Here is a 13,271-nt window from a genome sequence, read left to right as displayed (position 1 = left end):
TCTTGTGTCCTGTGAAAAATCAAGTTCGTTTTAGGAATAAAACTCTGGGACGCAGAATAACCTTGTCCTGATGGAAAATGCAGAGTTGGGGTCAGCAGAAAGAGCTGCCAGCTCAGAGCCTCTACGTGCTGAAGTGATTGCCACTAGAAAAAACGTCTTATATGTCAACAACTTAAGGTCACAAGGGGAATGAAAAGAAGAGTGGCGGGAAAAACTGTTACCAGAATGTGTGCCCGCTGGCAGTGGCTGAAGACACTACAGCGCCTCTAGACTACTCTCTAGTGCTGAGAGTGCTGAGTGAAGGGGGGTGGGGGTCTAGGCAATCCCACTCGTAACAGAGGGTTGTAGGATCTCACCTTCCAGCAGAGCAATCGGGTCGGTAGAAATGGCGTGCGTATGGCCACACACGTTTCCCAACTAAAAAGTGTTCCTGCTCAATGTGGGTTGCGGGACCTGCCAAGCTTCCCCAACATGCCACAACTAGAGCACTTGGTTGTCTGGGCCCAAGCAGTGCTTCGTGCCAAAACAAAATGGCAGTCCCTCTGCATGAGGTGTAGAGGAGAAGGAGGAAGAGCACACTGCACCAACTCACTATTAGAAGTCCTGCTGAAGTTAGCTGCAGGATCCGCCACAAAGGCTTCCCCCTGCTGCCCCTGTACAGCCACGATGAAGGGAGGAAACTGGAAAAACAAAACCTTTTTTTTTTTTTGAACGGGGGAAATGAAGAGGAAAGAAGGGGGCTACAAACAAGGGAGACCCCCCTCTTCCCCAACAAACAACCATAAACAAACAAGGAAGAGGAGAACAATAAAAAACAGAAAAGAACAGACTAAACCAAAGATAAAGGCTCAGATGCTGGGAATTTCTTTTCAAGAGAAAAGACCCTACCACTCTCCAGCCAAGGCAAGGCAGGTCTGGAGGGCGGGACGACTGCTCCCCCTGGAAGAGGAGGCAAAAGGCTCTAAAGACCCTGCCTATCACATCCAGAGGGAGGTGTCATTCTGTCTACAGAATGTCCTCCAACCTAATCTGGCAAAAGTGCTTATTTTTATTGGCAATTAGAATATCTGTCAGCAATGCAGGGCTCCTATGCAACCGGTAGCCATGATTTCCTTCTTGTTGGGAAGAGGAGAAGAATTCATTCTTCTGAAGCGGCATCAGAACATAAATAAGTTTTGTGGTTTACTGGGGATTTGGACCCTAGTCTCCTAGATCCTAGTCAAACACTCTAACCATTAGAGTGGATCCTCACAATTTTGACAAATCATAGGTCACCTCTGTGTCCACAGATGTGTTTTGAAATTTGATGGTGGCCTTTTGGTATCTCATGTAAAAGTTATGAAGGTGCCTTGGATTCATATTTTGTGTGTCATGGAGGTGCTGGCAAGTGCCAGATACTCTTGAAATTGCATAGATCTAAGACTGCATACTAAGCTTTAATTTGATTTGGTTTGGGTGGAATCCTGTGTAAAAACCATGCCATTTCAAGAGGTTCATTTTAATTCTATTGGATCTGACTTCACAGGGTCAAAGAGTGTGTGTGGGAGGGAGAAATGATGGATGGGGGAAGAATACCACCCATGGCATGTCTCAAAAATTTCAAATTTGCCCATGGGCACAAAAAAGGTTGAGAACCTCTTCTGTATAACTGTGTGCAGACACTGAGGGCTGAAAAGCAGGGAGTGTTGCAGGTTTGTAGAGTTCTCCTACTATTTTAGTAAAGCATCAGGGGATTGGAATCCCCCTTCTATAAAACTGCCCCTAACTAGAGTTACGCATGTAAAATTCTCTTGTGCTGGTTCTCTGAAATCACTGGGTGATGAACTTTTTGATAATAAATTCAGACTGCCCTCTCACTGCAGTCCCAAAAGGATGGAAATTTTAGCTCTAAAGGTATATCCCACAACCTCAAGCCTTCCTTCCTAAAAGATCTTGTTAGCAGCAATGACTGACGTGAACCTTTTGTCCAAAGTATTCCAAGAGGAGGGGGAGAACTGAGCACTAAGGATACATTTCCTCTTAAACTTCTTTCTTTCCCACCCCTGCTATTGATTGTGAATTTTCATAGTTCCCCATTTGAATTTACTGTTTTACAAGATTCTGGTTTTGCTAATCATGATGTGGAACAAGAAACTGCAGGGCTCTTACAGCTCATCCCCACCACCATTGACATACCCTACACATTTCAAGCATCTTTTTGCATCCTTGCATTTTAACAAATAATTAGGGTAAGATTTTCTAGGAGCTGAATTTGATGCTTATTGGAGTCTTCCAAGATCACAGCATGTAGAGAGCTCTGAATATAGATTAGTAGAGCTGGGCACAAACAGAAAATGCCTGTGTTATGCCATGCTTGTTAGCCTTCCTGGGCATCTAGGCTAGATGAGCCTTTGTCCAATATGGCATATTTTGGATACTACATGCTCAATATGGGATATTACAATACTACATAACTGGGATAATTTACACCAGAGCAGGATTCCTTTGATTTAAGATGATATATGCAACAGTTATAAACATTAGCTAAACAAGAATTTGTTCTCCATCACCAGGAAACCCCTCCTCCTTGAAGCAGGCCTGGAGGGCCTGCATCTGATGCTGGGCTAAAGGGATAGGTTAGGGTTGCTGTTGATTACCACCCACCCTGCTACCTAACAGCTGGGCTGGCTGAGGTGATCTCCGGTGTGGTATGTCATCAGCATTCATGCTGAGAATGCCTTGGGTCCAGCTCAGTATTTCATGTCCTCCATGGTACCTGTGGGGCTGTGTCAAATGTTCGTTAACCTGACACACAGAGCAGGGCATACTCTCAACTTGAGAGAAAGGTGGGGTATAAATGTAATAAATAAATGAACTAACTTGGTCTTTGCTCCAAATGGGGAAGGTAGTGGTCTGGAAGTAAGTGGGGTGGATACTACCCTATTATCATGGTCAGACCGCTTCTTGATGAAGTTTGGTCTTGAAGCAACCAATCTCATCTGCAAGGGTGGGGGACCAGTTCAGATGGTCTATCCTCAGAGGCTGATGGACTCTGATGGATTTCAGATGGCTCTAGGGGATTTCCCAGCAGATAGAGGAAGTGATCATATTGAGGCTCTTGTTTCATTGTGGAGTAGCGAGATGAGTAGGGGCATTGACATGATCACTCCTAAAGGCCCTCTCCATCACTGTTGAAATCACATTGCTCCCTCGTATTACAAGGATCTGTAGTTGATGAAGAAGGCTGGACGATGACTAGAGCACAAGTGATGGAAATCTTGCTTTGAAGCCAATCAAACGTGTTAGGATGCATAAATATGCTTAGCGCATGACAGTGAAGGAAGCAAAAAAAAGTCATACTGCACTGTGTCTTTTGCATCCTCAAGAAATCAGCCAGCAAGTTGTTCCATGTGGTCCAGAGACTAGTTACTTTGGATTCGGGGGCAGACCCCAGTGCACACAGTGATTACCTGTGAGAGGTTTGCAAGACACTTTGAGAACAAAGTTACTCAACTTTGTAGTAGCTTAGATCCCACTATTGCTACAAATCCAGTTAAGCTGTACAGTGCTTCACCTGACCCAGTGTTATGGGATCATTTTCCATTGATGTGGCCTGATGATGTGCTCACTGGACCCTTGTCCTTCCCAGCTGGTCAAAGCAAGCCAGAGTGGTCAGGTGGGTCCAGGATGTTATGAACTCATCATTGGTGTGATGGGGTAGTTCCAGTCACTCTTGAAAAAGTGGTGGCGCAGCTGTTCTTTTAAAAGCCCATCATGGACCCAGTGATGTGTAATAACTGCTGGTCAGTCAACAATGATCAGAACCCCCTTCAGACTGTGGTAAGGCCTGGCTTTGGTACTGAATCAGCTTGGGTCACTCTGATGGATGACTGTGTGTGAGAGGGAGAGGGAGAGAGAGATGGATGGGGTGTGCAACCCTTACTGATCTGGTATCCTCTTGGATCAACTGTGGGATGGGTATCGAAGGCATTATGGTTCTGTTCCTACCTGTGTGGTCAAGTCCAGACAATAATATTGGGAGAATGCTTTTTGACCCCCTGGCACTTTTGCTATGAGGTTCTTCAGGGCACCATTTTGTCCCCAATGTTATTTAACATATATATGATGCTGTTGGCAGGCGTTTTGGAGCATGGTGCTATCAGTATGCTGATAACACACAGCTCTATTTCTCCATACGTTCTGAATCAGGAAAGTCTGTGCAAGACCTGAACCACTGCCTTAATGCAGTGGCAGACTGGATGAGGGCCAATAAACAGAGTTTGAATCCTGAGAAGATGGAGGCCTGGTTGGTAGGTGGTTTCAGTATCCGGAATATAGGCCAGTTGCCTGTTCTGGACAGGGTTGCACTTCCTCTAAAGGAGCAGGTATGTAGCTTGGGGATGTTCCTGGGTACATCTTTGTCATTAGAGAACCAAGTGATTTCTGTGGCTAAGACTACCCTTTTTTCTTTTCTTTTTTTACATTGGCTATGGCTCTATATAGATCGGGATAATTTGGTCACTAGTCAGTGCACTGTTAACTTTGAGATTGGATTGCTGCAATGCATTCTGTGTGAGGCTGCCGTTTGCCCTGGTCTGGAAGCTCTCATAAGGTTAGATTGCTGATGAAGGTAGAAGACTGACAGCATATGACTAAAACATATGCTACCAGGCCAAGTTCAGGGCTCTTGTTTTGATATACAAAACCCTGAGCAACTTGGGTCCAGGAGGCTTTAAAGACTGCCTGAGACCTTAAATCCTAGCTTGGTTACTGAAATTATCCAGAGGAGTGCTGTTAGTTGCCCCCCAGAAATTGAGAATTTAGGGTGATATTCAGTGCTAGTTTTAATTGGAGTTAATTGACATGACTAACTGAGGGTCATTAGTTTCAGTGGGTCAACTCCAAGTGGACTTAGTTAATACAACCCATAGTTAATACAACCCATAGTGTCTCTGGTCCCATGCTGTGAAATACTCTTCCAGCAGAGCTTTGGCAAGCATCCTCACGTTTGACTTTCAGAAGTCTGTTATGCTGACAGGCCTATGTAGCTATTTAAAGCTTTCTTGATTAGCCAGTCGTTTTAATTAATTTTAATTAATTTTAATTAATTAATTTTAATTCTTATGTACTGTTTTTAATGGTGTTTTATCTTTATTGTATATAAATTGCTATAAACCGCCCTGATAAGAAATGGCGGCATATAACTACTTTTATAAATAAATAAAACCTTGGTGGTGGTGTTCTTCTTTTCAGGGTCATGTAAGAGTAGTACAGTTTTTGGTAAAAGAAGTTAACCAGTTTCCTTCAGACATTGAATGCATGAGGTACATAGCAACAATAACTGACAAGGTAAGTGCCAGAAAAAACTCCAATGTGCTCTCAAATGATTTGGTGCATTACCTGTCGAAACTGAATATTTAGACAAAATGAACGTAACCTGCCTTGGGTTTTTTATAGGGAAGGTGGACTATAAATAATTTTTAAAAATAATAAGATGTCTCTAATTTGTTTTATGTTTGTAGAACTGATTGTTAGCCACTTTATTTGTAAGTTAATAAAGCAACCCATCTGAAAATGAAATGCAGCTTCCTCCCACTCTTGAATTTTTGCATGAGGACATTTTCTCAGTCACAGTAGATGTGATGTGTTGGTGCTAGGAAGGTTTCACAAAATGTCATGGGGATTTCTCTCTGTTCATCCCTTTTCTTTAAAAAAAACTTGCTAAAATTGTATAGTCAAAGATCATAGCGCTCCCAAAGAATTTACAGGAAAGGTCTGAAACAAAAAAGGTTCACAAAATAGGGCAAGAATAAAGTGAGGATTTTCAACACTAATTACGTCACTCTTAAAATATCTAGTAGGTGCCCTATAGATTGTGGAACCACCACTCTACAATCATACTAGTAGTGAAGGTTCTATATATAGGTAGAACTGTATTGTTCATGTATCAGATGTGCTTATTTTTTAAAACATTACTGAAATTAGAGATTTTATCCATAAAGCACATCCTTGGTGAAAGTTGTGTGGACTGTGCACAACAAATTGGAAACAAAAGTATGTAGATTGAACAAAAATTAGAGGTGCAGAGAAAGTCTACAACCCTGCAGCTACCCAGGGCAGTTGCACAGAATCTACATAGGGCTCCAAGCAATTATTGTTCGTTTTTTAATTGCATTTATATCCCACCTTTTCTCTATTGCATTGAAAATGTACAAGGAAGGTGTTGCATCTATTATCCAACAAGCCTGCCCTCCAATAATGCCAGTGAGCTGGATTTCAGCAAGCACTGATATTTTTACAAAACAAAATTTTGTTCAGTTTTGTCGCATATGGCTTAACTTTCAATATAGAGAGATAAAGAAGCAACAGCTTGGATAAAGGTCTGTATTACTTCAAACTGAAATTGGTGGATTGGCACATTTGAATACTTCCCTCATTTGGGGGGGAGGGAACCACCTTTCAGTGGAAACTAACATGTCATCAACAAGGCTACGATTGAACACTGGTTTAAGATGCTAGATTTATCATCATAGGAATATGTATGGGAAAACATTTGGACTGCAGGTGGGAGGGAAGAAATATTGTTTGAAGTAGTAAAGGTCTTTCTGAGCAGTACCACATTCGACTTCTGCACATTTTGATATGCCTAAGGAAAGTTAAACACCTTGACTTCTATTAGTAGTTATATTTTTTGCACCTGTTATCAAGATCAGCATGGAAAAAGCTTTCTAAATTTGGAATGCCGTGCTACAGGGTATTAAAACAGGCAGATGAACATCTGGGCCCTTTGCAACAGTAAACTCTGATAGTATGAAACTTTCTGCTTCAGTTTCAATTCCGTTATTTGCATTGAAAGATCAGCTAGCACAAGTACAGTGAACAAACTGACATTGCTTTAAAAGCTGTATTTTCAGAAAATTGTAGATCAGCCTAATAGTATTCTAAAATTGTTGACTTTAATTTATTACCTACAGATATATTCTCCAATACTGCATTTGTACATGTAGATGCAGTGGTTTTTAGTGTCCAGCAACTTGCTGAACATATATTTCATTTTCACAAAATCTTTGCTATATAGGATCTGTTGAAGAAGTGTCACCAGTGTGTTGAAACAATTGTGAAGGCTAAGGACCAGCAAGCTGCTGAAGCAAACAAGAATGCCAGCATCCTGCTGAAAGAACTCGATTTGGAAAAGGTAAGATGATGCAAAAGGTCATCTTGCTTAAATGCATTTACAGAAATCAAGTGGAATGCCACATTCCTTTAACCTAGGGCTCATTCCAGAGCTTGGAAAAGTTACTTTTTAAAACTACAACTCCCATCAGCCCCAGCCAGCATGGCCACTGGATTGGGCTGATGGGAGTTGTAGTTCAAAAAAGTAACTTTTCCAAGCTCTGGCTCATTCCTAATTCTGAGGGATAAGTGTAACAGAGGATTAATCTGAGTCTAAACTGGATTTTAATTTTCTGGAGTAAGCCACCACCACCCTTCTTCACTGCCCAGGCTAACAAGCCCTATAAATCACATAGTTATGGATCTAAGAGTTGAAAATCCTAACTATTTGTTCGTGCTATTTTCTGGATTAGGGAAGGGTACTTGGGTCTCCTCCCTACATCCTCCTGTGTAACATAGTAAACAACAAAGGGGAAATTTCCAAAGTTTTAAAGTTATTACTACTGTTAAGTAAACTAAGTTTTAGATAGTTATTAGAAAATGGTCCATTGTAGTATGGACTGGTTTGGGCACTTGTTTCCACCTTCATAAACTTCCAAAGCTTAGAATAAGCATTGGGGGCCAAATGTTTCCCCTTCCCCTTGTGCATTGCTTCACCACTTCGTTTTTAACTTGTATTAAGTAAGAGCTCCTTGTTGCATCCAAAGTGGGGAACGCTGACTTAATGTCGGTTCATGGTTTCATGTTCATGGCTTGTGAAGCCTAGAGTGATTGCCTGAACCAGTACATAGGACAATATAAACCAAAGTCATAAATATGTGCTTAATAAAGCATGTCTTAAGTTAATTGTAGCCCACTAAAAACAGGTATAGAATATTGGTCTAGATTGTAATATGAAAAAAGCAGCATCAGATCAGAGGTATTGGTTTATTTTCTTATTTATAGGCCACCTTTCAGGGTTGCCTCCCTTATCCCAACTTACCTATAACATTCCAAATCATGAAACAATAAAGTGATAATCTAAAATACTTCTAAAATCACCGCAGCAGATAAAAATAATATTGGCAGACTAACATAATACAGGTATAAAAGTAAACTGCAAAAATAATACATTACTAGCAGCAGAAAAGATCAAAACAATTTTAAAGATACAGTATTTCATTCTGTCAGATGAGTAGATACACTAAAAAGACTAGCAAGTGGTTTGGCTGCATCTGGTTGATAAATATGTGCAACCCTTTTCAGAGTTTGCATATGCTGGAGTTAAGATATTGGAATATACACCAGCAGATTCAGGAAACCTTCAACTTGAACTGGGATTTTTGTTACAGCCAAGAAACAGAATGCATTTGTAGTGACCAAGCAACTGGATGTTTTCCCACACAGGATGTGATTTGTGTGGGCTAAGCCAGATTGGAACAAACATTTTTGTGTCTCACTTATAGTTTTGGGGCTCATGCAGTATGGAGGTTTCGTGAGCCAAAAGGATTACAGTTAGGAAATAAAGAATTCTTTATATTATGCCTTCTGAGGTTCTACTTCTACAGTTCCACTGCTCTGATTATTGAAGTAAAAATGCTTGTTTTATATTGGTGTCTAATAAAGTGTATTGTAAATTACCTTTCCACAGTCCAGAGAAGAGAGTAGAAAGCAGGCTCTTGCAGCGAAGAGAGAGAAGAGGAAGGAGAAGAGGAAGAAAAAGAAAGAAGAGCAGAAACGAAAACAGGAAGAAGATGAAGAGCATAAACCCAAGGAAGCGCTAGAACTGCAAGAAGATGAAGATGAAGATGAGAATGATGATGATGGTGAGGAACCCATTCTTCCTCCAACTTACATAGTTTTCTAAATGAGTACTTCAGGGTTTTGAAGGGAATTTTACAAATATTTAGGTAGTAATTGCAGTAATTTCAGTTGTGTAGGGAAATCCAAGTTATGTCTGAGAAGCTTTCTGAATTCGTCATATACATATAATACACAATATATTGTTCATAATCATTCCTTTCCTGGAGGCCAGTCATTGGCCTTGGGAATGGCGCCTCCCTCTGGGTCAGCAGGCAGGGTCCACTTCAGATGACTTCACCCTGGGGAAGGGGCCATCGCGCTCTCCCCAGACCGGCCCTGCCTGCTGCAGCGTTCGGTTGGGTCCTGCTGAGCTCCATAAGAGCTCAGCAGTTTCAGTTTTAAAACTTTGCCCTTTTATCATTTTTTTCTCTTCTTTTGCCCTCCCTTCTTCCCCCCCCCCGCCAGCCATCCTTAGCTTAGCGTGGGGGCAGGGATTCACTTAGGCGCGTCAGCATGAGGAGGGAGGCTTTTTGCAGCGGGACGCGTCTTCCTCGCAGAGGCACGACCGCTACCCAGACAAGTGGCGGTGGCGGCTGCACCAACGAGACTTCTCCCCCCCCCCCCCCCCGTGCCTTGAGTGGAGAAGCTCGATTTCTCAGCTGTGGAAGGAAGACCGGCTTTATTGCCCCCCCAACCCTCACCATAGGATCGGGTGGGGTCACAACGCATGGAGGTGCCATGGAGGATGCGGATCTAGGCTGCCTCTCAGAGGAGCCTGAGGCCTCCAGCCACAGCCTTATTGAGGGGGCACATGGCTAGGTTTTGGCGCCAAACACGTGCAACCAGCAAATGGAGGGGATGAGTACTGATTTTTTGCTTTTCCCAGGGGAACAGGAGTTCTCTAAATTCCTGCATTGGGTGAAGGACATAGTGGCCAAGGAAGTACAGGGAATAGGTTCTTTATGCCCCTCCCCTCGTGAAAAGAAAAAGAGGAAGCCTTCCCAGAAGAGGACTCGGGCAAAGAGGAGGCAAGCTAGGTCCCCTTCTCCAGTTTCCTCCTCCTCTTCCTTCCCCTCCTCCTCCCACCATTTCTCACCCCCCCCAATCTTCCCATTCATCCCCAGAGCCAAAGAAGAGCCATGGCAAGGGCCACAAATGATCTTCTAAGTCTAAAGACAACCAAGGGGGAAAGGGTTAGGAAAAGGAGACATAGTAAGGCAGTGGTGACTGCTTTGGGGCTGCTTTCAGATTCAGAGGGGCAGTATTCTTCAGAGGACAGGGAGGAGGGGGAACTTTCAGAGGAAGAGCTGGAAGCCCCGCCTTCCAAGGGCAGGCTTTTCCAGGCTGAATTTTTTCCACCCTTAGTAGCTAACGCTAGGTGGATCCTGGAACTCTCTGAAGAAAATGAGAAGAATCTGGAAACGTCAACACTCTCTACTTCAAAAGGTTCCAGATCTGCTTTTCCGGAGGGTCGACCACGAATGGCCAGCCTTCCCTTTCCGGATTCCTTTCATGTTTTGTGGAAGCAGGAATGGGCGAATCCTACAAAACATAAACCAAAACACACGCTTGTCGACAAGCACTACTCCTTCCCAGTTAAAGTCATGGAACAGTTGAGAACTCCAGCTGTAGACCCACGTGTGGCTGCCTTATTTTCATCATCGGTCATCCCTTCGGAGGGAGAAGAGGGCCCCAGAGACTCTTGCGACAAGCGTGTGGAAGTGGCACTGAAAAGGGACTTTGAAGCGGAGGCAGCTGCATTCCGGACTTCTGCAGCTACATAGGTGATGGTAAGGGCTTACATGCTCTGGGCAGAGGAGCTCGTGTCCAGAGAGGATGTTCCCAAAGACATTAAGGACGGGCTGAAGAAAATTTCTGTAGCATCAGCCTTTCAAGCAGACACTTCCAGGGACACCCTGCAGTTCAATGCTAGAACGGTGGCATCCAGCACAGTAGCCCATCACAACATCTGGCTACGAAGCTGGGAGGTGGATCTGGGCTCCCAGAGTCGTTTGGCAAGTTACCCCTTTAGCGGGTCCAGGTTATTTGGGGACCCTCTGGATAAGGTGCTGGTGGAAGCGAGAGACAAACAGAAAGCCCTCCCAAATGCCAAGAAGGATGACCGCAAGTACAGGCAGCAACAATCATTTCGGAACTTCAGACCTTATAGCAAACAGCGTTCCTGTAGAGATTACAAGTCACACTTGGGGAAGTTGGACGAACCTTCAGGAGCATCCATCTGACACGCTGCCACCTACTCTTCTGGAAACAAATTACAGAAAGGAGCAAAGGAGGACCAGTCAGCATGACGCCATGTCTCCAGTCTCACAGGAAGCCATTGGGGGCAGGCTTTTGCAGTTTGCACATGTGTGGGCAGAAACAACAACAGACAGATGGGTTCTCAAAACTTTCTTACAGATACTCCCTGGAGTTCTCCAAACAACAAGGGAGAGATTCATAGCCACACCAAGGTCTAGGAATCCACACAAACATCAGAACTTTACAGTGGCCATCAGTCACCTATTGGCGTACAAGCAAAAGAACCTGTCCTGAGTCAGGAACAGGGGAAGGGGGTGTATTCTATTTTCTTTCTAGTTTTGGGGGTAGGGAGTACCAGTGGCTCAACAAGAAGGTGGCCTACAAGCTCTTCCGGATGGAAACGCTGAAGTCCATCTTGGAGGCCATCAGAACGACTGGATGGCGTCCATAGACCTGTCAGAGGCCTACCTTCATATCCCTATCCACAGGGAGCACAGAAGATTCTTGCGCTTCTGCTACAGTCAGAGCCATTTTCAGTACAGGGCACTTCCCTTTGGGCTCACCTCCTCCCCCAGGGTTTTCATAAAGGTCCTGGTGGCGCATCTGAGAACTCGGGGTGAGGGTGCACCTTTATCTAGATGACCTACTGGTTAGGGCACCATCAAGAGTTCGGTGCCAGAAGGATGTGGAAACCACTCTGGAGTGCCTTCAGAGGCATGGGTTTGTGGTAAACTTGGACAAGAGCATGTTGGTACCATCACAGGTGATTTCACATCTGGAGGTGGTGATAGACTCAAGAAACTTCCAGATCCGGCTCAACGAAGTGAGGGTCTCCAAGATTCAGACTCCAACGCAGAAGGTGGTCGCATCGGAGTCGGCAGACTTGATGACTTTGGCCAAGCTACAAGGCATGCTGGTACCCTGTCAGGATTTAGTAAGCTGGTCCCAGTTCCACTCCCGCCTGTTACTCCAAAGGTTAATTCCATTTCAACTCCAGATCTCCCAGTCGAAACACATGTTAATATCAGTTTCACCATCCCTACTCCAACAATTGACGTGGTGGCTGGACTCCCACAGACTGACACGGGGGGTGAGTCTACACTCCCCAGTTCGCAAAGTGGTGACGCCAGCTTGTTGGGCTGGGGAGCACACTTGGAGACACATGTGGCTCAAGGTACGTGGTCAGCCAGTGAAACCAAACGAAGCCTCAACTGGCTAGACCTTCGGGCAGTGATGCTAGCTTTGCTGACTTTTGCTCCGCACATTTGGGGCTGCCATGTTCTTGTTTGGACCAACAACGTTTCTTCGACAGCATATCTCAATCATCAGGGAGGGTCCAGGTCGAGGACCCTGATGGAAGAGGCACAGCACATCTTCAACTGGGCAGAGCTGCACCTGCTGTTCCTGCAGGGGGAACACGTGGCGGGACTTCAGAATGTGAAGGCGGACTGGCTCAGTCAGACCACAATCTCCGACTTGGAGTGGCAGTTGCATCTGGAGGTTTTTCACCAGGTGACCGAGCGTTTTGGTTGCCCGATCATCGACCTCTTTGCAGACACTCACAATGCCCAGGTAGTCCTGTTCCTCTCTCGGTATCAGACCCAAGGGACACAGGGACTGGATGCCTTAGTGGTGGATTGGCCAGAGGGCCTACTGTATGCCTTTCCCCCCTTCAATCTCTTACTACAAACTGTCAGGAGAATCCAAATGTTGAGGGCAGAAGTGATTCTGATAGCACGTTTTTGGCCAAGAAGGCCATGGTTCCCGGAAATAATGCACCTGGCCTCAAGGAGACCATGGACACTGCCTCACAGGGAGGACCTGTTGAGGCAGGGCCCAGTGGTTCATCCCAGGCCAGAACTCTTTCAACTGACAGTGGTTGAGCGGCTCTGGTTGAAGGATCTGGGTTTTTCAGGGGCTGTGTTGGATACTTTACTAGCCTTCAGAAAGGCTTCAACTAACCGGGCATACTGTTCTACATGGCGGGCCTTCCTTATCTGGTGTCAGGCGAGGGGGAGGGACCCATCTTTCAGGATCATTGCAGATTTCCTGGGGTTTCTGCAGTCAGGTTTGGACAA

At 44.6% G+C, this 13,271-nt stretch overlaps 1 protein-coding gene across 9 annotated transcripts in view; it reads left to right on the top strand.

The window, feature by feature from the left end:
- ANKHD1 (ankyrin repeat and KH domain containing 1) overlaps window positions 1-13,271 on the top strand; it is a 134,480-nt gene that overhangs the window by 89,857 nt on the left and 31,352 nt on the right. For all 9 annotated transcript variants that reach the window (XM_061586887.1, XM_061586869.1, XM_061586903.1 and 6 more), the window contains 3 exons: window positions 5,233-5,328; window positions 7,058-7,174; window positions 8,783-8,957. In XM_061586887.1, the coding sequence (XP_061442871.1) occupies window positions 5,233-5,328; window positions 7,058-7,174; window positions 8,783-8,957 (388 nt within the window). The remainder of the gene's footprint in view (window positions 1-5,232; window positions 5,329-7,057; window positions 7,175-8,782; window positions 8,958-13,271) is intronic.

The sequence above is a fragment of the Rhineura floridana genome, chromosome 1 (assembly GCF_030035675.1).
Source record: "Rhineura floridana isolate rRhiFlo1 chromosome 1, rRhiFlo1.hap2, whole genome shotgun sequence".
NCBI classification, from domain to species: Eukaryota; Metazoa; Chordata; class Lepidosauria; order Squamata; family Rhineuridae; genus Rhineura; species Rhineura floridana.
The sequence above is the reverse complement of the archived record's forward strand: the minus strand, read 5'-3'. Positions and strand labels throughout refer to the sequence as shown.